At 45.0% G+C, this 26,170-nt stretch overlaps 1 protein-coding gene across 2 annotated transcripts in view; it reads right to left on the bottom strand.

Annotated features, from left to right (window-relative positions):
• The window catches only part of E2F3 (E2F transcription factor 3), a 46,881-nt gene extending 21,893 nt beyond the window's left edge, over positions 1-24,988 (bottom strand). For both annotated transcript variants that reach the window (XM_074899747.1, XM_074899748.1), the window contains exon 1: positions 24,664-24,988. In XM_074899747.1, coding sequence (XP_074755848.1) covers positions 24,664-24,678 — 15 coding nt within the window. In that variant the 5' untranslated portion in view covers positions 24,679-24,988. The remainder of the gene's footprint in view (positions 1-24,663) is intronic.
• Positions 24,989-26,170: the final 1,182 nt, after the last annotated feature.

The raw sequence follows: 26,170 nt of genomic DNA, 5'->3' as shown, positions 1-26,170 counted from the left end.
CTAAAAATGATTTGGGAGAGATGCAGAGAGAAAAGCAGAGGAGCTCCCAGCAAGAATGGGGCTGAGTTTTGCTGATCAGCTCACAAGCAAATAAACACCTAAGGTCAACAAAAAGATACAAGAGGACTATCAGAGTTCCTGCCTTCGGACTCCTAGAGTTGACTCCTCATTTCATACCTATTTCTGTTGAGCAATGAGGAGACAAATTTGCAGTTCAAACTCCTGGAAGGGAGAGGGATTTCAGTTTTCCATGAAGAAAAGGAAAGTGGCCTACATGCAGAAACCAATGATTTGTACTGAAACCATGGTTTCAGTAGTTAATTCTGACAGTATAAAACCATTAAAAGGGGGTTTAAGAAAAGAATAGGAAGATAAATAAATAGTTGGGAATTAAACTACTTGCACATGAAAGACAATAAACTGAGTATTTCCTTAAAAGGGGAGTTCTAAAAGTCCTCTCAACTCTTTCCAAAAATATTACTTCTCTGTCAAAAGTATGCATTCCCATACTACCCTATACAGAGGAACAAGACCAGGAATGGCACTTTAATGAAAACATGACCTCAGGATGAAGTTTTACACATAGCCCATTCATGAGACCAAGGTAAAAGTATACAAAAAGATACACAAAAATAGCACCTTGAATATATTGAAAAATCAACACAAAGAAGAACAGGAGTCTGAAATATCGCTACTTATTAGTCAGGATTATTAAGTGATAAGCAGCTGGTATTTAAAGTAACATTTAAAGAAGCATTTTAAAGCAAATGAAAATACAGCTTAAAGAATCCTCCCGATCAACCTACTACAACACAAAAGCCCCAAACTTTCTTCTTAGAAAATGGCAGCTGTATTATAAAGAGGGGGGGGGGGGGGGGGGGGGGGGGAATCCTTTCCACTATGCCAATTTGTGTTTCCTAAACTATCGTTTTATTTTTCAGCTTATCAAGTATCAGCTTATTATAGTTTTGACTAAGGGAAATTCTTCTCTAGCTCCTATATTGAAATTACTCATTCAGCTACAGTCAAATTGCTTGTTTTTATTGTAGAAAAATATTAAAAGAAAATCCCTTTTGTATGTCTTAATCAGGTTTACAATTCATTAAGAGGCACCTCACAGCTATCAAATTAAACTATGTTCTGATCATCTGCAGCCCCTCCTCATTAGGCATTTGACCCCAAGAGCTGATAGTGTTACTCTGGTGAAGTTTCTTTCAAGGCTAACTAAACCATCCTATTTCCCTCAGAAGTATCAGGAATGTCAAGGAAGCCATGAACTGTAAGCACTTAAATATCAAATGGTAAGACTTATATTTAGCTCAAAAAAGTTAAAATGTGGGTGTCCAATTTTCAGTGGCAGATTCTTGTTTTAAAGTAGGATCCAAGCCAGAAGAACCCAACGATGGCTTTCCCTTCTCAGATGAATACGCAGAAAGAAGCAAGGCAAGCGTGACTGCCTCCCAGTCATTACTGCAGAACATCATACAAAGCCATTTTTAACACCCACTGAAAGGAATACATTAGCTTTCAGGTATGCTCAACAGTTATAGTGCGGATAGCTCGCTCCCATGAGAGGCGCTCTGCATTGATGCCCTGCGCCTCACCCCACTGTGGTGGTTCACACTTATCTCAGTTCTGTATGAACAGAACATTTTCAACCACTTTTAAATGACACACAATGATCTGAACCAAACCAAGACAGTAGCAAAACATAGCAATGAAAAATGGTGGTTTCTTCCTAGACCTATGGCAGGTCATTTTTTCTGAAGGAGGATTATAATCTAAAAATACTAATTCCCGTTGATTTTCATCCTGATATCCTGTAGAGAGCTGACCTGCCAGAAGGTCAGAGTATCTCAGAGTGACCACCATCAATGCAACTGAGGCACTGAGGCAAGCAGGCAACCCATTTTCTGCTCATCGGTCTACCCGGATACCATGGGATCACCCTACGCCCCATCAGGCTTGAGCTCAGTATAGTAGCCACTGCTAAAATGTGCAGCTTATCTTGTTCTCCTACACTGATGCAGTAGTTCGTATTTTCTTTGCACTAGAAAGGGAAGGACATTACAACAGTTGTGCAAGAAATCAACCAAAGCATAAGCCAAGTTTCAGGCCTCAAACCAACGGAATTACACCTATGCTGCATAGGAAATGAATCATCTAAGATCTTTCTATTGCAATTTTTTCCACCAAATATGAAACAATTACTTCTTACTGGAAGTAATGGCTTTGCACTGTACTACGCTTGAAGGCTCCAGTTACCACTTCATGTTGAAATATGAAAAGTTATTCTCAGGAAACTGCACCCAGTTTTCAACTCAACTGCTAAACTGCCCAAGGTGAGAAGCACACGTGTCTCCAGGCAGTCCTGAAAACGGCTCCACGCAACAGCTTCTCCCTCATCCAAAGGGCTGCTGGAGGCTGAGCTGCACCTGCCTGGTTAAGGTGGGAGCTCTGGAGACAAAAATTTCCGAAGACGTACTGACAAAGAGTCAAGCCTCACACGCAGAAGCACAGACAGACCAACCAGCATCTGAGCAGGGGCAGAATCCTGGCTGCAGGTTTTTGTGGCAGCTGGGTGCAGCAAGACAGCTTCCCTCCCATTCCCTGGGAAGCATGGCCAGGGCCATGGTGGCAAGTCTAGCCCAGCCTGGTCCTACAAACTGATGTCAAAACTGACAGCTATTTGCCCACCCCCATTCCCAAAGATACTGCTTCAGCAAAGCTGCTGCCTCCAGAGCACAGCTCAGGGCTTTTCAGTTGCAGTTCACATCAGTAATTTCTCACCACAGACATCCTTTGAAGAAAACAAGACTGTCATAATAAAACAGGCCTGACGCTGAACCTTCAAACTGATGGGGGGGGGGCGCCACAGGGAGCAGGCAGTTATGACAGGCCAGCTGCATAAGAGACTTCTCTGTATCGCATCTATAGGTAACAACTATGATGACACGGGTCCAATTTTAACATCACCCATCAAGATCAAAGCCAAGCAAGAAAGTGATATCACACAGTGTGTGATAGGGCACCACTTCTTCATGTGGCTGCAGAGCTGCTTGCAGTGTTTCAGCCCTTCAGGAGACTTTCAGCCTCCTGATCAGTAAGGCTAAAACTGAACTGGACCAAGGGAAATAAAACTTGCATATCATTTTAAGGTTGATCCCAAAGAAAAATTGCCATAAAGCAGTCAGTCTCAAAATATATTCTACAGATTATTTTGTCTTTTTTATTTAAGGCCTTTTTTAAAAAGTACTCTTTTAAAAGTCATTAACTTCAAAATAAGATTGTGATTGGATTAGTTCCACTGAGTGGCTTCCACTCTATGTATAGAAATTAGCACAGCTACTTAAAAAAGAAAAAAATTTCAAACACTGTCAGTTGCCTGCCAAATTGTCTACTAAACAAATAAGCGCTGGGAGGGGAAAGGAAGGACATTAAGGGAGCTGGAGAATAGGATAGAATTAACTTCCTTGGAGGAAATTCCAGTAAATGCCATGAAGCATGAGATACACAGGTTAAAACTACAGTAGTAGTATACTGGGTATATATACACTGACATAGGAATCAGGAGGAGAGTTACTCCTTACTTAGAAAACATATAGAACAGAGTTATAAAACTCTCTAGAAAGATATAATTAATAAGACTTGATACTTACAAAGTCAAAAGGGAGGAGAAGGAGGAGCACTCACAAAGCCACACCAGTGCTATCTCAGTGTAGGTGTACTGAAGCAATGCAAGATTGGGCTTGCATCACAGTTTGCTCACTAAATTGCCAGCCTAAGCCACTGCATCGCGAGCTTAGTTTTCCTTGGATACAGTACACCTACAAGGATGGAATCTGTGAAATTACACCAATGAAGTTTCTGCAGTGCAAGTTTTCTTGTCTGTACAGGTCTGTGGTTCAAGATTTCCCACCCTGGCACCCCAAACCTTCCTGCACTCCATGCAGAATACCTGTACCAAGTTGTACCAGTGCACTGCCAAGGGACTGCATCACTTTACTTACTGACAGGTGATTCACCAGGAACCAATTAACTTGTACATTCTTTCAAAAATTGATGACAAAGAGGATTCACATGCAAACACCTCAGAAACTATAGCAGAGAGCTACAAACTAGAAGGGAGTAATTTTTAAATACTCAGGTGCACATGAGCATTAGCATTGGGTATTCTTGCCCCCAAAGGAGGAGAATCCTTTCTTAAAAAAAGTTGACACCAATCTTGACTCCTTATTTTTAATTCTCTGCCTGAGGCAAGATGGTTTTTACATCTAACTACTTGTTCAACTCATGTAATTAGTTAGGGGAAGTACTTCCTTAACCGAGTTCCATACAAGTATAAAAACATGCAACTGGATTCCCCAAAAGTAATAAATGTACTTTGATTCCATTTAGGGAAATGGAAATACTATATAGATTCCAAAGGACATTGTGAAAGTTGACAAAAAAAAGTTCAGGAGACAACCAGACCCAGATGATCGGCAATGATTTACACTTATAGAGTCAGACGATGACAAATAGCATCGTTCCTAAGTATTTCATTTAATACAGGATAGTTCTGTACATTATGTAAACTGTGGGGGTTTTAGTTCACTTTAAGTAAGTCCCAACATTGTCCAAACAGAGTAACCCTGAGAAGTTATTTCTGCACCTACAAGTAACTATAATGCTGACTTTGCACAAAGAGATCAATTTGTCACTTGCAAGTTAATTAGGTACAGTTTTGAAAATGAAATTACTAGTATCACATTAAAAAAAAAATCCTCAAGTAACCTTGAAGAAGTTAATACAATAACCTCCTCCACATAGCAAGCCTCAGAGTAACAGAAATAAATAACAAGTGCCCAAGAAACAGGAAACAGTTTACATATCCAAAAGCAACTATTCCTAGAAGCAGTCGGAAAGGAGGGTCCAAATCAGCAGAAAGTCACAGAAATAGGCAAAAGCATGTAAGAAGAGAGCAATAGAAAGAATCACAAACAACAGGGACTTAGAAATCCCAGCTGTGGCTGACCATCTCCTTTATCCTGGATCAGGAGCCAGTATTGCCATCAGAAGGTTTGTTCACAGCACATTTCTTTGACTACAAACTGAACTTGATTTTCACCTAGCCTAGGTTGCTAAACTCTAGAAATAGATTGTTTCTTCCCTCCCCACGTCAAGGTAGGCAGCTGTTGCATATGCTCTTATTGCACCAGTCAGTTTAGCAGCATACATCTTACGTGGTTGAAAGCACAAAGATAGCAGGTTTTTTAATGTTTTAAATTCTATGTCATGTCACAAAGAACAGTTAATCCACCGAGCTTTCACTATGATGCACATCCTACCTCGGCAGCATTTTATCACTCTATCAGCCACACCAAGGAGCAGAACAACCTGGGAGTGCTGGCAAAATGAAGACAAATTGTTTGGTTCAAATAGCAAGTTTTACTTATTCCCAGTGACAGAGAGGGAATAAAACCAAGACAAGACGACAACAGTTCATAAGAAAAGTGAATGAGTGCTGGTAGACTAAATTTTCTTTTTCGTATCTGGTTAAATTCTGCCATGCCATGGATAGGACAATCTAAAATGCTGATGTGACAGCCCAATTCACAAGACAACATCCAAACCAGATGTGTCATCACAAGGAATAAATTTTCAGGGGAACAGGAGTTGCTGTTCCTTCTCAGATTATGAAGTGTATTATTGGCTCTGGTAAAGCAGAACATCTCAGGTCAGAGTCAAGCAAGGACTTGACTCTAACAAAACTGACCCACACCAGACACAATCTGTCCATTCCACTTTGTCTTCTTTACTATGTACTCCCTACACTAAATACCTTGAGATGACTTCTCCAGAAAAACTTAAACTACCTTGAAGTCTCAAATTTTAAAATTAAATGAATTTGCATATTCTCTCTAACCCACCCTTTGATCAAAGAATTTGACTTTCTAATATGACCTCCTACCTATCACAGACCAGAAGATATCCCCTAGTTGCTATACTGTTAGTAACTTTAAGCTATCTTGTAGACAAGGATAGGAAGAGATTGCCATGCAATTTTAGAATCTCATGAGAAAGTTAAGTGAGCAAGCACCTATCAGGAAGAACCACACACACAGTTGCTCCCACCAAAAAGCTGACCTCAAGGCTGTTCAAAGACAAAGTTATGGAGCATACCTGCAGAGAAATTAGAGAGCAAAACATTCACTCTGTCAAAACCTGCAGGTATTAACTCATGATTGTTTTCCCTTCAAAATTCTAATTTCCAGTTGGAGTTTACATTGTTTCAGCTTTCAGTACTAAGTTCTCAATGTGCTCAAGTTCAACTGTTTAAGAAGTCCTTCAACATCAGAATCACCTCACAGTGGCTAAAGTGGGAAAGTACCTCTGGAGATCATCTAGACCACCCCCAGTGCTCAAACCAGGGGCAACTAGAGCAGAATGCATAGGGCTGTGTCCAGTTGGGTTTTTAATATCTCCAATGAAGGAGACTCCACAACCTAAAAACCTCCAGCATTTGATCATCCTCACTGTAAAATCTTTACAGTGGAATGGAATTTCTTGCATTTCAATTTGTCCTGTCATTGGCCACCACTGAGAAAAGCCTGAATCCATCTTCTTCACTATCTCCTATCAGGTGTTTATATACCGTCTCTCCTCCAGGCTCAACAGTCCCAGGTCTCTCAGCTTTTCCTTGTGTGTCAGATGCTGAGACCTTAACCACCTTCGTAGCCCTTCACTGGACCTGCTCCAGTCTATGTCTCCCTTGTACTGGGGAGCCCAGAACTGGACCCACCATGTCAGATGTGTCTCACCAAGGCTGAGCAGAGGGGAAAGATCATCTTCCTCAAACCTGCTGGTAATGCAATGCCTAATGCAGCCCAGGAGGTCATCAGTTGCCTTTGCCATAAGGGTGCATTGCTGGTCCATCAGAACCCCAAGGCCTTGTGTTTTCTTCAGAGCTGCTTTCCATCAGGTTTTCCCAGCCCATCCCCATGCCTGGAATTACCCCTACCCAGAGGCAAAACTTTGCACTTCCCTTTGCTGAACTTAATGAAGTTCCTGACAACCCATTTCTCCAGCCTGTCAAGATCCTTCTGGATGGCAGCACAACCATCAGCTATCTCAATCATCCCTCCCAAATCAGTATCTTGTGTAACAGTCAAGTCACCCCTTAATATTAATTCCATAAGCAAAGTAAGTTGCACTGTAGGGCATTTTCTTCAGACCTCAAATAATTTTTGCTGCCCTGTTTAACACCATCTTCTATATTCAACATTTTCCCCTTAAAAGTACTAGCACTGAATTATGAATGTTATTTTAAGTATCAGCTGCACCAAAACCGTTCACCAAGGCAAAAGTCTCCCCTCTCCCATTTCCATTTTTGTACATGCCAAGACACAAGCCTCAGTGCCATCGCTCCTTGACATTGTACTGAAAGCTGGTGCACAGTTGCTTGTCCACTACAGACTTCTCAGAAGTGCTGCTTTTCACGATACAGGCCCTCTTTCATAAAGCATAGCTTGCATTCCCTGTTCTCTGGCATACAACTTAGCCTTTGGCTGTATTAAAGACGCAGTGTGTTTGAATGTGCCTACAGAGCAAGTTGTGAGAGTTCCATTATCATTTACTGTTCTGCTAGCAATTACTATCATTAACAGGTTTTTTTGTTTACTTATGGGACAATGATGAAAGCACACCATAGTGTTGGGATTAGTGCAAATACTCATGGAACCAATCAAAAGGACCCTTTTACTGCCACTTAGCCAATTTTTAATCCAAAGCCATACCAACAGTTACTTTTTTTTAAATCAAAATGCTTTACAAAGTTAAATGCCTTTTCTATCGGCTTCATTCACATGTCTGACAGCTACACTGTCATCTTTTAGCTTTTGGTTGGTGGAGAAGAAAGGCAGGAAAAGAATAAGGGTGAAAGTGGGAAGAGCTAGTTGTTGGATACTGCTAGTAAACATTTTAAAAAACACCATAAGCACTTTTTGCCGTGTTGCATACAGAACTCCATGCTTATAATTGCACACTACTTAAACCCTACAGAAAAGGTTATTTCAAGACTGCTGAACATACCAAGTTTTAGGGAAATTTTATGGATGCCAGAATGAGACTGGAAGAACAGAACATTAGCAGAGCTAAGAGAGATGGCATCTAGGATGAAAGCAGAAACTCAGGTGTCTATTCATAAGCTTTAATTTCTATTCACTGCAGCCTACAGTTCAGAGAAAGCCCATTTGGCTTCTTGCACTGCTGCCTTCCCCTCTTTCTGTTTCTGCTACCTGCCTTGTTGTATAACTGTGCGGTTATTAGAACTATCCCGTAGGCAATGGACAGCTAAATGGGATTTTCCAGAAGCCTGGAGAAGTCTTCCAGTGGAATCTAGCACTAAAATATCACCTATTAAAGGCTGCACTAAAAATTCCTTTCTTTAAATAGATTTCTTCTCTCTTCAAAATTACCTACTCAATTCAGGCTTATGAGTTCTTCTACAAATGTACCTTAATCTGTTCAGAAGATAAATGACCATATGATTGAACTGTGCCTTCTTCACAAAAACCATAGCTTTCTCTTAAGATCAGTACACCTTGATCCTTCTCATTATCAAATGCAGTCCCACTTATAAGTCATCTGTCCCTCCTCTTACACACACTTTTCAGTCTCTTCATCCTTTTCCTCTTGTTTTAGTAAAAGCTGTAGGTAGGGCAAACTAAAATAACAAGTTTCACAACTGGACATGAGACATCCTTAAATTTAGATCAAATGAGACCTTCCAAAGCACACAGGATCTTTCCATCCAGACAGATTTCTAAAAGCTACATATAATTATGGAAGGGAATAGGATCAAAAATAGCCTGTGTATGATGGCCTTTCTCAAAGGTACATGGATAGGAAGGACAACAGCTTTATTCTCTTAGCAGCAGGAGGAATGGTAAGAGAACTCAGGGCAGCCACAGGAAGCCTCCACCAGCCTGTAGATTTCCTTCATTGCTAAAAAGCAATGTGGTAGATTCTTAAGAAAATTTAAAAAAAAATAGAAAAAAATAAAAAAAAAAAATCAATCCTCATTTTCTACACTATTTGTTTTCCCAACTCTAATTCCAAATTATATCAAACTGTAAAGTCAAGATCACCTAAAAAAACTTCTCTACATTTCAGTATCTGAGACTGCAAGTTCTTACCCAAGATAAAACAAAAGCATTTTAAAGACAGTCTTGTAAGAAACCTGCTTTGCCAGTCATCAGTTTGTCTTGGAAGTATAAAACTCAAAAAACCCAAAAATCTGTTGTCTTGTTTTGACATCCATAACCTCCACCCTTTCAACAGGCGCCTGTTGATGATAGCAGCGAGAGTCTTCTTATTCCCAACTTCCCTTTGCACTGAGCATTTTGCACTGGCAAGAAGCCCTCACACTCAGCGTAACTTGGAACAAGTTCTGCAGCGTGGCCCTATGCTTTCCACAGCAAACTGGAAATTTTCTGTCCGCTTCAGGTAAATACATTTTATTGAATTAAATACAAGAAAGTAAATACGGCAGAGTTACAGCGTTCCCTGTGTAAAAAACTGAATTCCAAACTGAATTGGAATGCTACACAGCTTTCACATTTTACCATCCTGCAAATGCTTCAATGCACAATGGTGCTAAAGAAAGTACTGGGAAAAAGATGGAAATTTTGGCAGCTGCTGTGGGGAGAGCTGAGGCTTCTGACAGCGGGCAGCATGTCAGAGGATGGCGAGATAAACACATCTGAAGTTTTTTGCTGAAGTAATCAATAATGAAATAGTTATGTTTTAAATTAGTAACAGATTAAAGTGATAACTCTTATTTTGCAGCCTTATTAATTACAGGGTGTCTCCAAAGTTACTTAGTACCACAGTAGTTGAGGTTGTACATGAAGGTTTCCTTACAACCAAAATGATACACCTCCTTTTAAGCTGAAGCCAAAATTCAGCCGTGTATTTTGGTCACAAGGGCCAAATTCTGCAGCAGTATAGAATAAGCAGAGCTCTGGGTGCTCTTGCCACCATGCAGGCTGGCTTCATCTCTCCACTTGAGGGGCAGAAAGGAGACTATGCTATGAGTGCAGTCATGAAGCTCAACCTTCCTTGATGAGCTCTGCATGACTCGTGTTCACTACCACTCATGTGACCAGAAGCTCTATGAGCCTTCCCATGTTCATAACCCATGCAAGATAAGCCCCTTAGCTGTAGCTGCAGCTATTAGCAGTAAAAGCCATACCAATTGCTATCTCCAGAGTTTCTGTGACCTCTTGTGCAAGACACAACGCCTTTACTTTCAGCTGTTAAAAACCAGTCATGTTAAAGCCCTGCTTAGAGCAACTCTATCTGTCAAAGCAGCATAGCCAGTCTTCCCTCAGGAGGTATTTCCCGATAGCGATTTTGGAGAAAGTCTCCAGTATTACAAGCTCACTACATACATAACTTTTAGGCACAAATTACATTTATATCTTCAACTACTTCAATGCCAGCCATCAGACTGTAATTAAATTACATGTAGCCTGGGAGCCTTGGTCAGGGACTTGGAAGCCGAATGTACAAGGCACAGTGCAAACACAGCGCTGAGAAAATGCAGATTCTCAGTTTAAGCAACTGTGGATTTTCCTCTGCAAATTGAGAACATTTGCAGCCACGGTTACTCCTCCGCGTGCTCACAAAAGCCGTAAACTGCCCCCAAGCCTTTCAAAGCTGAAAGCTGGAGATGGGGAGAGCATGCAAGTTCCCTCCAGCCTTTGGGTGCTGCCGGCAAGGCACCAGCAGCTGCACGCGGTCAGTAACCCAAGCAGTAAGTAACAGCACAAAAGCTGCCTATTTCTTTAGAGAGCCATCTGTTAGGTTTTCATTACGCACAACTCCACCCCACTTCTAGATGCTAAGGTCGCACACACAGCGAGGCTCTTGCTCTCGGTCTGCTGTCACGCCAAGCGAGGCATCCCACGCGTGGGGAGCACGCCCGGCCCGCGGGCATTTGCAGCCAAGGGTGCACCTCGGGACCCTGCTGCCAAGGCAGGCAGCCCCCGCCGGCCGCCTCCACCCCAGACACGCTGCCAGCTGGGCTGGGGAGCTCGCCGGGCTGAAAACTAATCGCTCGCCCAGTGTTAACTTTCAGCTGGAGCAGGTCCCTGGCCCGGCCAAGTGCGGGGCCATACGAGGGCGGGTGCCGATGCAGGGAGGCGGTGGGACCTCGTGAGCAGGGAGGGAGGGCAGCATGACCCTGCTCATGGTGGCACCGACTCGGATCAACTGTAAGCTGGATGTGAAACCACATCCCCAAAGCATCTCCCAGGATGGTTCCAGGAAATCCCCTCACAGCAAGCACTCCTAGTAGCACAGACCCTATTCCCAATTTGTCTTTTCCTTCCTACCCCAGCAGGTAATTAAGGTTACCCTGATTATGAGAGGATTACATTTCATTTCTGAGAACATGCAGATAGGAAGCAGGAGGGTATTTTCGTCTCCAAGACGAACAGCCATTCCTGTGCTGCTGAACCAAACAAATCTAACATGTTAGTTTGGGGCACAATGATGAGGAGCAACAGGAAGACCTCTCTCCCTCACTCACCCACAGCAGGTACTTGTCACGACTGGATGGCTTTGTGTTTCAGTCCCCAGATGAAGCTAGTGATGACCTGAAGGATCTTGACATGGTATTTAATCCTCTTCTATATGTATTGTCTTCAGAAATACTGAGCAGTTTACAAAGCAGCACAACCGTTTAATAATAGTATGTGACTACTAAATTTAATATGCTGAAAGCAAGTCTTGTTATATCTACCCTAAAAGATTATCTTCAAAGTGTAACAAGGAAGAAATTGGAACCATCAGTCAGCAATATTATCACTCTTCTCACAGCTGGAGCTGTATCCATCAGATGCACTGCAGAAAACAAGGAGAACAAAGCTAATCAAATGCTACCACCTTTCTTCCTCTCCGTTATTGCCTCTCCTAAGATTGACCACATTTGTGGTTAAATGCAGGGAGTCAAGCTTCCTATAAGCTGTGTCGTTATGGTTCCAGATTTCCACTGTGGTTCAGCAGTATCACAGCTCTGGAAAGGCATACTGGCGTATGCTCAAACCACTGCCTTCTCTCATTAAGGTGAAAGAATTCCATATTGCAACTGTAAAAGGTTCTTACCCAAATCACATCACTGGCCTGCCTTCTTAAAGATACCGATACCAAACTTAAAAAAAAACAAAACATTTTGTCAAAATTAGTAATCTGGATAAAAATGCTTAGTAAAGCAACTGACACAATTTCACTGTGCCAGGGGAGATACAAGTAGCTAGTTAAACCAGAAAAGCAAAAGCCCAGCTCCTTAAGATCCCCAGCACACACCTCATTCCACTGCTCATGAAAAGGACCCCTGCTCAGCCCTCACAAGCCCCAAGGCTGTATATGTATATGTCCTGTCTTTTTGTTTGAACAATCAAAAGCCTTCATCAGTTCCTTTGCAATCTGAAGTTCACATCACTGAGATCAATAATCCAGTCTCAGCCATAGTCAAGATGCTACACGCAGCTGGCTGATCTGGTGGCAGGACTAGCAGTTTGTCCCCTCAGAAAGCAAGTCTGAAGACAACACAATCTCCACAAACCCACCAGCAGATACTTGGAGTATCTGCAAGTGTAGCTTCTCACAAGAGAAGCTCCTAAATTTGTCTTTAAAAAGGATCAGTGCCACCCAAAATGGACGGAGTGAAACACGCGCAGTTTTGGACCCTTTTTCTGAAAAGAAAAATCAGGTTGGGATACCACAACCATGTGATGGTAGTCAAAGCAGACCTAAGAAATTCAGTTTCAACTCCACCTCTGAAAGCAATAGGAAGCTAAGTGAAAGCTGAATTTTCTCCACACAGTTACACACAAGAACAAGAAAGCAAGTAGTCATGGCCCTGACCAATATTACTATCCAAAAAATTCCGGTTTTACATGCATGGGGTGCAGGTGCACAAATTGCTAGACTTGTAGTAACATGTGCATAAAGATCTCCACCTAAGTGTGCCACAGCATCAGTCCTGACCCGTGCACCCACCTCAGTTCAGACTAATACACCAAGTTACATTACACATTCTTCCTCAGAGAAGAGCAGACCGTGTACCTTCCCACACTCTTATTTCAAGATGAGAGTATCTAAAAAGGTTCTAGCTGAGAAGATCCCTGCACCTGCTTCATGCTGGGGCTCATGCCCATGCAGTCATGGAGGGGCACACAAACATGAGGCAGAGCAACAAAGAGGACAAAAAGCACCATCTCTGGCACGCAGGGAGAGGGGAATTACTTAAAGAAGGTGTTTGGCATAACTTCACAGCAGAAGAACAATAAATTTTTGCACAGTTTGTGCAACAATAACCAAAGGGTCCGGGGCTGAATTTAGACACGGTATCTGACACCAGCTTTTCAGGAGGAAAGCAAACCTTCCAGGACCATTACAGCTGCTGGCAGGCAGGCTGTCCCTAGTCTTTTCTGCATGCCATGCTTGCACAACCACGCAAAGAGCTGGGGCAGCCCTGCTGGGCAAGTACATTTACAGGGATCTTTATGCCACCCCTGTTGTGTCATTGCACTATCACACAAAGTCCAAGTGTAAAGCCATTCCAATCTATTGGCTTGTTCCATTTCAATGAGGCATTGCCATCAAACAAGTCAATAGGCAAGCTCAAGTATCTGATATTTTTAGCCAGATATACTATAGCATCTCACAGATGCCTAGAGTTTTCTCCCTGCAAGGTCTGAAGGAGATTCCTCCCTTCTCAACTGCCAGACAAGCAGAGTTTGAGGGCTGCTCTTCACATGCTGAGGCGACCAAGCTCTTCAAATGGCTGGGAAAGCAACATTTCTCCACTTCAAAGGAAGTACTAGCAACAGATACAATGTCTGTCTGGCACAACTGGTGCTGCTTCACTGCTTGGAGGAAGTAGGGAAGTGTTCAAAATGGCACTGAGGACGTTGAAAGAGCTAAAGGGTATTAAACAAAAACTAGGCAAAACTGAAGGGGAAAATAAAAAGGCTGAAATTCTGATCCTTTCTTACTGAACAGTGAATGACTTGATAACTCCTGATTCACTGAGGCAGAAATACCTGATTTTGGCCTTAAAGAGAGAGTCTGTCATAGTGTCTGCATTGCAGATGAGAACAATCACATTTTTGCTTGCTCTGACTTATTGCTAAATTGATTATTCTCCAGGACTAGGAAGGAGGAAGAAAGGAGGGAGACAGTAATTGCCCTTATAAAATTCTTTAAGGTGGAAGAATCAAATGCATCTTCTTCTTCCTAGCAACCCTCTTTCCTAATTCTGAAGCAAATAAATCACACTAAGGATAGTATCCTGAACATATGGCTTTCTCTGAATAAGGGGTATTTGCCTGCCTACAAGCTTGCTTTTCTCTTTTTTTTTTTTTTTAAATTTAAATATGCCAGTCTCTGGAATCCCCTAACCATTCCCCTTCACAGCAAAGCGGATTTCTGACACCTCCCAAAAAACCACAAAAGAAACCTTCTAAGTATTAACTTATTTCTGTCCACAGAAGACTGTACCTAACCTTAATATCTAGCTAATAGCATGCAACTTGTTCACTACTGTTACATTCACTTATCACATATTCAGCAAAAGCATGATGTAACCAAGAAGAGAAAAGGGAAGGACTTCAGCAACCCAAGGCCAGCAGCAACATGAAGAGCATCTTTAGGGAACAGGTCACCAGCCAACAATGGTGGAGGCCTCCAAATGATCTTGCACCATTCTTTACCACTTTTCCTGTAAATACCTACAAAGCACATGGCTTCAAGTACAGCAACTCATGGGATGTGTTTTTATTTTACCATTTCCTCCATGCACAAGACACCCTGTGTCACATGGTCTGGTCTTTGAACGCTCCCCAGTCTTTCTGTAGAGCAGCTGAAGCAGAGGACCACTGGGAGGGATACTGCTAACCCCTAGATCTGGAAAAATCTTCCTGCAGGGGCCTTGCAGGCTCTCAGTTGTGAAATGGTTGTTGCAAGGGCCTTGAGAAGGGGGAAATACCCCCTCAAGTTCCTCACTCCCCTGCCTGCAATCCAAGGCAGTAGCTGGCAGCAGTGTGCAGAAGACTATCATGGAGAAGTATGCCAACAGAAATGAAAGGGTAGCAAGGATGCCAAAAGTCAATGGCATGCATTTTTCTTTAAGTAACAAATAAAAACCAGCACCACAAATGTGACTAACAGGTGAAATCAGCAAGGAAACTTAAGTGATTTTATAGAAAGAAGTGTGAACCAAAGTCATACCAAAAGCCACCTGAATTTTCATACGCAATTTCCCATGTTCATTTATGTCATCTTCACAGTGTCAGTTTTCTAGAGAACAATTCTCAGCTCAGCACGACAGAACATTAATACCAACGGGCATGCAGAACATTAGCATGTTATAAATAAACTGCTAATTTGAGGTGGGAAAAAAATCATCAAAGGCAGCTCTTATGATTAAGAACCAGAGAAGGAAAACGAGCAACTTGCTTATGCTTTCGGGACAATGTCTTCTACAAAAGAGCTTTTTCTAACCCCCAATTCCTGAGGGGCAAAAAAACAATCAACTCAGTGAAATACCCAGTGTCAAGACAAAGCAGCCAGTGAAAATGCTATTATAATTTTTGAAGTCCTCCCTGCCCCCACCTCAAGTAGTAAGTTGTCTTTTCTACTGGCTCAAGAGGTTTGTGCTTAAAAAGACTACTACAGCAGAGTTGTGAAGTTTCGGCTTCCTCTCACCCAACTCCAACTCAGTTTTACATAACTCTCAAGAAACATTTTTAGGTGACAGATACCGTGCAGAAAAAAAAAAAAAAGGAGGTGCAGAACCATTATACAGCATTTTGGATCTGGGTTACTTGGAGCTGCTCGATAAAAGTCTTACCATGAAAAGTAGAACTTTATTCTGCTGAGCCGACAGCCAGGATTATTCATGCTTGCGATAGCCCTGATCACCACCCTCCGTCTGCCCGGTGCAGGGTTCTCTTCCACCCTGTTCCCAGTCTGCAAGGCCAGATAACACTCCACCACGGCATGGCTGCCACCTCGGGTATTATTTCTGTACCACTTCAGCATTGTCACTCTTTACCAGCATGCCACTTACTAAGCATTATTATAAAAATTTCTGCGAATATCTATGTTCACCATGAGCAGGGATAATGGCCTCATTGCAATAGCCTTGATAAAAGCTCCAACAAGACAGCTTTCAGATACTGCCATACAAAAGCCTTCTGTGAGAGCTGTAACTAACATCAATTCCTGCTATGCGAAGACATTAGACAAAGTGTGAACTAGCTTACTGTACAGGGACAAAAAAATGACTGTCAATGTGTGGGACCAACGCTGTCTAAAAACACAACACTGGCAAGGCAAAATAACACCAGCATATATACATGGTAATTGCCATTTAATTCCAGAGTTAGCAAGACAAGAAAACAAGTAGTGAAGGCAATATTAGGTTACTAGCATCACTCAATTCCATATAATTCCATTTCTAGTGTCTCTGGTTGGAAAAACGACTTTAAAACTGGCAGCTGTTAAAAAAGCCCAAGCACAGGGTGAAGGAAAGCCCAGTTTCCATTATAGAAGCAGACAGAGAATGCAGCAAACCCTTCAGGCCTGCTCCTTAAAGCATGTATTTTCCAGTATACAGTAGACAACCTGATGCACAGAAACCGCCGTTCCACCTATGGTACAAGGCAAAACCCTTTTTGCACATAATTTTATATTTTTACATACTTATCTACTCACACTGTGGTAACATCCATAAAGCCAGAAGCCTACTGTCAACTTAAATGGGCTGTACCAATATAAATGCCAGGCCAAGAGGTTACTTTTTTAATTCCACACCTGAAATTTGCCAGATGACACCGCTTTAAATGGGAGTCTAGGTGAAAGGGATGCAAGCAAGTCTACATTCCAGTTTGTTTCTGAACGACATGCAAGGCAGATTTGAAAGCTAAGTTTTATAGAGCATAGTACACTCACTCTATGGAGAAGTGCTTCACTCTAAAATTACATCTGTAGTTTAAGATGTGTAAAAAACATGAAATCCTACAGTCCAGATACGGTAGCTTGCAGAAAAAAGTAACATCTGTTACTGCACTCCAATTTTAAGAAGATTTTCTATTTAACAGGTAGAACCAAAATTAAGAGAATGTCATATATAGAGACGACTAGTAGAGTAAATCTATAAGCCTGACAATATATAAAAATTTGATTCTTGCACTTCATGGTGACAGCCACCATTGAGACCTAAACCAGAGACTTCTAAGTCACCTTAATGAACAAGGAAGGACATTTGCCAATGAGTTTCTTTCCACCCCCACTTTCTAGCACTACGTTATGCAATATACAACAACCTTTGAACCAACAGCTGTACAACCAAAAAAAACCACACTACCACACACAAAAAAATCCCAACAGAATAGCACTGTAAAGAGAAAGTCTTTTAATAAGTTAATTAAAATTACTTCTAGAATCTATGCATACATTAACCAACACACACATACCACAACTCGGAGTAGGAACACTGGAGTTGAAGGAGCCAAGGCTAAGCAGACACCTCTTGTTACCTAGTTTCCTGGTACAATTTATTTTTACCAAAAATAGTTGTTTAGATATTTTCTACAAGTTTTTACACATCTTTGCAAACAACTAGTGGCTTGCAATGTCTATGTGATGAGACTATAAAATTCTGTTGTAAAGATATAGAAATGAAAGTCAAAATAATAGCAGCTTCTACTTTTAACAGTAACTTGTTTATATAAAGGTCAAGATACCAAGGACCCAACATCTGAAGTACTGCAACTGAACATCACAGGAAGCACCAAGCATCCTTCCAAAAAGCATCTCCTAGATCCTGGCAGTAGGACATTTGAAAATGCCATCAGCCTTACGTAGTGATCACTTCTGGGCCTAGATGCAGCCACATACAAGTTGGATGAAATCTTGAAAGTAGATTCAGGTGATCAAACTAAGTCTCCTACCTAAACGAAGTGACAAAACAGGATACAGGTTTTACTTCTAGAGATCGTCATTGACATCCCTGTGGAATGAACAAAAGCCATACTTGCCTCCCTAACTCAACACAGTCACAGAAGAGATGCCTGGCTGATTCTGAAAAGGTGATCTTCAGTGCTTCACCTTTCCTTCCTAGCTTGGTACTAAGCAAAAGACCTCGGTACAGCAGTCTGAAAGCTGCAGGGCATGCACATGCAGCACTGATAGAGTTAGTGTGTTAGTTTTCACACTGTAACAGGTCAACAACTGTTTACATTCGTAAGTAGGACAAGAGAGACACAACACATGCCATTAACCTCAGGCAAGTTCAGTTTGCAAACAATTACCAACACATTTGAGATGTATAAAAGATGACGTGCATACACATTCATATACGTATAGAAGAAAGACTAAAACGCATGAAGTAGTATACTCCTACAACACAGCAGAGGCCATTTTCAGTATGCTCCAGCTTTGTCAACACCTAGTCAAACTCTTGTCTTCTCCCTTTGCAGGGCTTGCAGACAGAAACATTTACCACAGTTCACCTTGAGCCCACAAGGCATTAAGAACTCCACAAATGCCATGAGATCCAGCAAATAGTTGCACCATCCAAGCAGACAGCATAGTACTTGAAGAGACACCTATGCCAGGCATAGCACTTCCAAGTGTGGTTTTGGACCAACTTACTTGAGGAAAACAGAAGTGAAATAGTTCCCTTTTATAAAGATGTGATAATTTGGGCAATTTTGCCAAATCTGTCTTCAAACAGAACTGAAATTGAAACCTAGTCCAAATACTTCAACAGCAGCCCCCCTCCCACCACACACTACTGCCCCTGGGCACGTGAAGGGGGTTTCTTCTCCCCATCGCAGCAAATACAATTTTGCTCTTGAAAAATAATGCAGGAAGTGATTAACTCTGCCAGCCAAAACAAAAGCCTGAAGTCTAACTTAGTCATTCGTAAGGATGAGAGTTGCCACCATATATACACACTCAGTGCTGCCAGCTGTAAATGAGATTATTTGCAGAGGCTGTAAAACCTGGAGATTTAGTTACACTAAGAAGAGCTTTCCATCTGCTGAGGCCTCGCTCTGGGCAGGGCTGGATCTACCTTACCACCATCAGTGCAATAAGCCCATCTGAAACAAAGCCAGTCTCCAACCCATTCTTAGCAGACAGCTCCTCCACAAGCCAGGATTAAAGCCTAAGCCACCCACCCACCGCTCCACAGCAGCACCACGACCAGCCCTGCCACCAGGGCCATGGCCATCAGCCCAGCACACACCATCAGAAGTGAAGCATGAGGGGTTGAAAGGTGTCATACCTGTAGCTACTAAGAAAAGCTCACCTTCAATTCTCACCCAATCCCCCTCTCGGTGCTCTGGACAGGAGGAGTGGCCTGGATTCCCCTCCCACAGCCCCACTGAACCTACTGGCCTCCACAGGACAGGGGCTCCGAACAGAAACAGCGCTACCTCATTTTACTTTTTGCAGCCTATGCTTTGTAGTGAGTCATTCCCACAGTAGCTGGGCACATTCATCCCCTCTGCTCCACACCTCCTGTTTCCCGCACCAGGTCCAGGCTAAGACCTTGTGAAACAACCTGGCTCCGAAAGGGTCTCTGGCTCCTGCTAGGCCTGCAGGCCTGGGTCTACCATCTTCAAAGCATCTTTCAAAGCTGCCAGTCTCCAAAAGCTTCACAAGTGGAAACTCACAACCAACAGGCATGCTTGTTTTCACACCCAGGTGGTTCTTTTATCAAAGGACACCTTTACTTTAACATTAATGGCTTTCCTATCAGGAGAAATTTAAGTGGTCTAGCACTCTTCAGCTTGAAGAAGACACCTGAGGACAGAAGATAATGTGTCAAACTATACAGAAACACATATGAGAAAATCATTTTCCCCTACCACAATATCTAGTATCGTCCAACAACACTACAGATAGCAAGTTCAAAATGAAAAAAAATAAGAAAAAGGCAGAAACAAAGAAAATTATTTGTTTCTTTCGTAGAAGATACTACATCATAGATAGAACTTGCTGCTACCTAAGATCAGAACCACAACTAGATTCAGACAGGGCTTAGACAGAAGTCACAGGCCACTGGTAGCTATAAAACTCACTGTAACCTCTGACTGAGGAAGCACTCTCTCAAAGCAAATAGAAGAGCTGTCCTGTGCAAGCCCTCTTCTTGTGTTTCTTCCTCAAACATTTGCCGTAATCATAGTCAGAGAAGTAGTGGGAGAACCTTTCATCTCACAAAATACAGCCATTCCTAAATTTAAAGATTTTATTTTTTCTTAAAATGCCTGGACGTACTCACAAATGAGCACACTCTAAAAATTAAGAGAGTACCACTAACATACCTGGGATAAAAATCAGGGGAAAGAAAATGCCTTGAATTGCTCAATCAGTTGAGGCAGTCTCTACAGAAGAATAAACTGGCCATAAAGTGACCCATATCCAGCCTTTGGCAAGCAGACTGGTGGCACAAGGAAGATACCTTCATGGTGAAAACAGGCAAGACCAACTTCTGAAAACTGAGGATCGGTGAGCCAGTTTAATACCTCAACACAAAACCATGGGAAAGCTCCTGTCTCCTTCCTTCATCTCACTCATCCTATCTTGGACCACATATGGCCAATACCTACCACAATGCCAGAACTAATGCTCATCAGATCTAGTTCTTTTACCTTGTTAAAGTAGCAGAAAACCAACCCACCAGTGCAGCTGGATGGTCCCTAAGCACCAGAGGTGAGGGAAGACCACTGGTGGGCCACAGGCAGGATAAAGGAGATGCTACAGAAGAGACGGTGAGGGAGAAGAAAGCCTGCTCCTTCCAGCAACAGTAAAGCCTTTGAGTGCTCAGCTGCTCATGGAAGCCTGCCAGAAGTCCTTATCATCGTGGGGCTACCATACTGCAGTAGTTCTGGTACAGATGGAGCCACACCAGCATAGCTGGACTCTGCATGAGGAGAGCAAAGACACCGTCAGCAAGCACAGCAAGCTACAGGCTATTTCTGTATGTTTTTTATTAGGATGCCTGCTTTCCACTAGATGCTTGTTGGCACAGTTAGGGCAATCAGGATTTATACATCTGAACTCTCCTCAGACAGCTGTGCCAAAGGACACTGTGGTACTTCCTTGGGCTCAGAAGCAGTCTGTTGCTGGAGGAGATGGATTTAAAGCAAAGAAACTCCCTCAACTGCTCTTCAAAAAGCAAAGACCCCAGACTCATGCTAGCATTCATTCCTAATAACACAAACTACCAGGCAAAGAAATGCAAAAATGGGTCTGAATATGAAGACACCTGTGTCTTCACAGACAGACCTTTTTATTCCTGCAAAATAAAGAAAATCTCCTAGTTAACCACCCACTTCCTTTACGCAACTTACAGGTTTTTCCTCCCATACCTTAGATCCTTGTTCAGTATTTATGTCTTTTTTGGCCTGTTCCTTTACCCAACACCTAGGAGACTGTGCATTACCCCATTTTTCTCCCTTTCCAGCTGTGGCTTGCTGAGAAGGAGGGAGGAAGAGGTGCTTTCTAAACCACCAGAAAAATGAGAGAGGTGCTAAGTATTCAGTTTGGAAATGTAAATCCTCCCGCCCCCTTCTGAAGTATGCCGAACCAGCCTCTCCACAGCTCATGTCATCTAAAGGCCACAGGAGTTCTCTAAAGATATTCTTGTTAAGAGGATTTAGCCCCTTTTAAAAAGGACTTAACATGTGGGTGGTGTCTCCATTTAAGCATTTTCTCATGGCTAAGAAAATGGCCCTGTTCTTAAAGGCTTATCTTTATAACCCAAAGACAGTAAGAAATTCTCCACTATTTGAATTAGAAACATTTTGAGCAGCTTGCTTTTATAGCAGTCCCATTTTTAAGTACTGGGATTTGCAAATGGTACTGACTTTCTCACACCAAGCGAGAAGGCAACACCAGCAAGAATGCTTTTGGGGTACCTCATCAAACATGAATTTCTCCACGTATACATAAGGAGCCCAGTTGATTCATAAGCTCACTGCCACCAAAATGGCACAGCGTCACTACTCCTGTGCCCTCTCCCTGGCCACCACCTTCCCTTGATGGTCCCTGGCACTCACCAAACTCTCCATTAGCTGGTTCAACCTGCCTGCCCAGCAGAAAAACTTTTATTTATTTGTTTTGGTCAGGGTTAATTTTCCATCCTGGGAAGCCTGAGATTCCAGAATGGAAGAAGGGAAATGGCACCAGCGCCCGGCAGGACACAGGAGGACGCAGAATCGCCTTCCCCTTGCAGCAGCACTGACCCCTGTCTCCAGAGGCTCAGGCCTTCCCCAGGAGCGCAAGCTGAAGGTAACTTTGCAAGGGTTAATTCTTCATTACCACTTGCGTTTAAGCCATAGGAGGGCTTTAGATATGCCCAGTAACACTTTCTGTTAACTCCACAGGAATGGTGAAAAAGCTCCTCAAGTTGAAAGGGCAGGCAGCCTGGTCAGAGCCTCGCCGAGCCTGGGCTCCCCAGGGTACAAAAGCCCAGTTAGCAACCCTTGGCTGCAGGAGCTGCCACAACAGGCAGCAACAGAGCAAGGAACTGGTTTTGGACAGTATCAAGACACCCACTTGGGAGATGGAAGAGTGTACAAACTCTCATCGTCCTGGTGCTGGAGCCACCTGTTGTTATGGTCTAGGCCACCTTTCAAGGCTTGTCCAGCAGGGTTACACTTAGACAAACACAGATAAGTAACTAATGAATTCCCAGGGGGGAAGCAGCTTACTTCGGCAAATTAAACTTTTTAATTTGCTGATATAGTCAAACACCTCCCTGAACAGCCTAAACTATACTGCTGTACCGACTCTTTTCCAGTCATACCAGTTTATATTTGGAAGTGACGGGTGGGTTGCCAGTGCAGTTACATCTGCAAAGCTACAGCATTTTCATAACCCTAACCATAGCACAGGTGTGCTGGCCAAATTCTAGACTTATCCCTACAGTCTTTTGCATAGCAGGGCCTTGTTTTCAGCTGGGGGTCTCGGACTCCATGCACTACTTGCAACTCAACTAATCAAGCGCTAAATTTATATTGGTGCTACTCGCCTGAGCTCACTGCCTCAACTACCCAGCATTTTCTCACTCCTCTAACCAGTTTCCAATACCACTTTCTAAAAAATGCTCAGCTAGGAGCCAACTGGGAAAATACCCTTGCCTCCCAGTCCCAGAAACGCCTCTGCGAGTTTTGGGGAAAACCAGGTGGGAGTCGGAGAACTGCGGAAGGGCTGGATGGTCTCCCCACCAAGCAGTTTGTGGAGCAGAAAGACGAGGCAGAGCACTAGGGCACTTCAGCCTTACTTAACGAAAGATGGGCCTGCGGCAAACCAGCGCAGCTCCAAGAGGGGCACACGCTTGAGCATGGCTGTCAGGGCAGAGCAGAATGCACAGCCCCTTTCCTGGCACGTGCCACAGATGGCTTATCACCCTGGGAGGGTGCCAGCCAGAGCAGGTATACACCAGTGACCTGATCCCTCTCTTCCTCCGCCATCCCACCCCTCTCCCTAAAGTAAACACAGTGGCTGAGGGTATACAACAGACTCACAACTTCCATGGGGACTTTCTTGCAGGCAGCAACCTTTAAGGTGGAAAGAAGCCTTCCTAGGTTTTTATGACCAGGAGTTCCTCCTGTTAGAGAGGTGAACGCTATACCAAAAAAAACGCACTAAATTCATACAGGTAGCACCCATTAAGGTGAAATTTTAGGAGTTCCCTACATTGCCAACATCCCACCCACAAAGCTGAAAAAAACCATACAATTATTCTTCCCGAACAATCCCGTAACGTATACTTCTCTTTGTATTCACTTAACACCACCTTCCAGGAATCAAACCTCTGCATAGGACAGCCAAATATTTACAAAGCGGCTTGAACCAGTCTGCTTGACACCGAGCAGCGTTAGGATATGCTGAAGACCAGGAGCACCAAAAAAAATCAATTAACTTTTACAGCGAAGATGCTTATTTAAAAAAAAATAAAAAAAGCTTTGGATAGGTTCTGACGAGCCTTGAAACTTCCATCACTACCTCAGCAACCAACACCTGCAAAAGCCCACGCGAAAGGCAACTCCTACCGTCCTCCCGGTCTCCCAGCTGCACGAAGACACAAACGCGGCTCCCAAGCTCTTGTAAAAGTATTTCGGAATTAGAGCAGCATCCGGTACCTGGACCATCACCGACTGGATGCCGAGGAGGGGAGGCTGGGGGGTGGTGATGGGGGTGCTAAAACCCGTTTTGCCCGAGTAGGGGCGCACCGGGGCGGGAGGGAAGGAGGTGAGAGGGAGTTTAACGATCCCACGCCGCCGGGCGGGGGTCGTGGAAACCGGGGGGGCTCACCTGCCTCCGGCGGGAAGGTGAGCCCCCACGGCGTCCACGACCCCCGCCCGGCGGGGATGCCCCGCACCCGCCACAACTCGGCGGCACCCACGAGGGCCAAGCGCGCACCCGAAAACAGCAAGGACAAAGAAAACCCCACGAGTGGGGGGGGAGAGACGGATTTTATTTTTTTTTTTTGGAGGGGGAGGCGGAAAATTTTAAAACGGGAGCGGAAATTTTAAGGCGGGGGGGGGGGAGGGGGTGTCGGTGCGCGCCGCCGCCCCACGAGTCACTGACCTGCTGCAGGGGCATTTCCGAGAGCGACGGGGGCCGGGGGCGGCCGGCCGGCGGTCGGGCTGTCCCAGGCCAGAGGGAGGAGGAGGAGGAGGAGGAGGAAGCGGCGTCCCCCTCCCCGCCCGCCCCGGCTCCCAGTCACAGCCGCGGCCTCCGCGCACGTGTGCCAGACGTCACCGGCGGCTCCGGGGGTGAAGCGGAGACACCGGCGGGGCACGGCCCGGCCCGGCCCCCCGCCCCGGGGGAAGCAGGGCCCTTCCCCACCGCCGGCTTCTCGCTCTTTGCACCCGTGTGGCGGGACGTGGCGGGGGATATTTTTTTTTTAAACCCCTCCTTTTCTTTTTTCCTCTCGCCTTTTTTTTTTTTTCTTTTTTTTCCTTTTAAATAAGACCCGGCAGCGGGGGGGAAGGGGGGGGGGGGGGGGGAAGGAGGCAGGAAAGTTTATTGCAACAAAGCGCTGCCTCCGCCTTTCCTGCCCTTCCCCCCCCGCCCGCCCCCGGGCCCGGACGGCGGCGGGGAGAGGGCCTGCCTGGCACTGATCCCCCACCGTCCCCTTCACCCTCCCGCGGGGACGGGGGAAAAACAAAATTACCGGGGGGCGGCCTCCGCCTCCGCCGAGAGCGGGCTGCAGCAGCGCCGTCCTGCCGGCGGGTCCGTGGGGGGTGCAGTACAGCGAGCTGCCAGCGGGCTGGCCCCCATCCGCCGCCGGGGCAAAGGCACCGGGAGCCTGGGAAGCGGCGGCGGCGGAGGAGACAACACAGGGCGCCCCCGCCGCCGCGCCGGTGCTGCGGATCTGGATGAAGGTGCCGGCGGCAAAGCGGGCCGGGAAGGCGGCGGGGGCTGCTCTGGAGTCCGTGGACGGTGCGGGCGGCGGCGCTGCCGGGGCCGGCGGCTGGAGTCCCCTTCTCATCCTTCCCTCCGGGTCTGTCCCCGCAGCCGCGTCTCCTCCTCCCCCCGTCCCTCCCCCCCCGGCCTTCCCAGCTCCTTTCCTCCTCGATGCCGAGGCCCCGCGCAAAATACTGGGGGCTGCGGGTGCCGAGGGGGCCCCGGCTGCAGGATGCGGGGCGCCGGGGGGGGACGGAGGCGGCGGGGCGGGCAGATGCGGCGGATGGAGCGGGGCCGCTCCCGCTGTGTGGGGCCGGCTGGAAAATGGCTCCAGGAAGCGGCGGCTGCTGACAATGAATGAAGGGAAAGGAGACGGGTTACGCGCCAAGGGCCTCCCGCGAAACTCGGATTTCCCGCCCTCTTTTCAAACCAAATTTGCATGTCCCCGCCCCCGAGGCGCGCCCCGCCCGCCTCGCTGCCTCATTGGCCCCCGCCGCCCTCCCCGCCGTCCAACGGGGCGCCGCCTCCCCGCCCCGCTCCCTTCCCACTGGCCCGGCGCGGCCCTGATTTGCATGCCGCCCGCCGATTGGCTGCGGGGGCGAGGCTGGGGGATTCCCCCTCCGCGGAGCCGGGATCCCGGTTCGCCGGCTCCCTGACAGTGACAGCTGCGGCGGCGCCTGCCGCA

This window comes from Athene noctua, chromosome 2, assembly GCF_965140245.1.
Source record: "Athene noctua chromosome 2, bAthNoc1.hap1.1, whole genome shotgun sequence".
NCBI lineage: Eukaryota > Metazoa > Chordata > Aves > Strigiformes > Strigidae > Athene > Athene noctua.
Note: the sequence above shows the minus strand (reverse complement) of the source record. Positions and strands in the feature narration are given on the sequence as shown.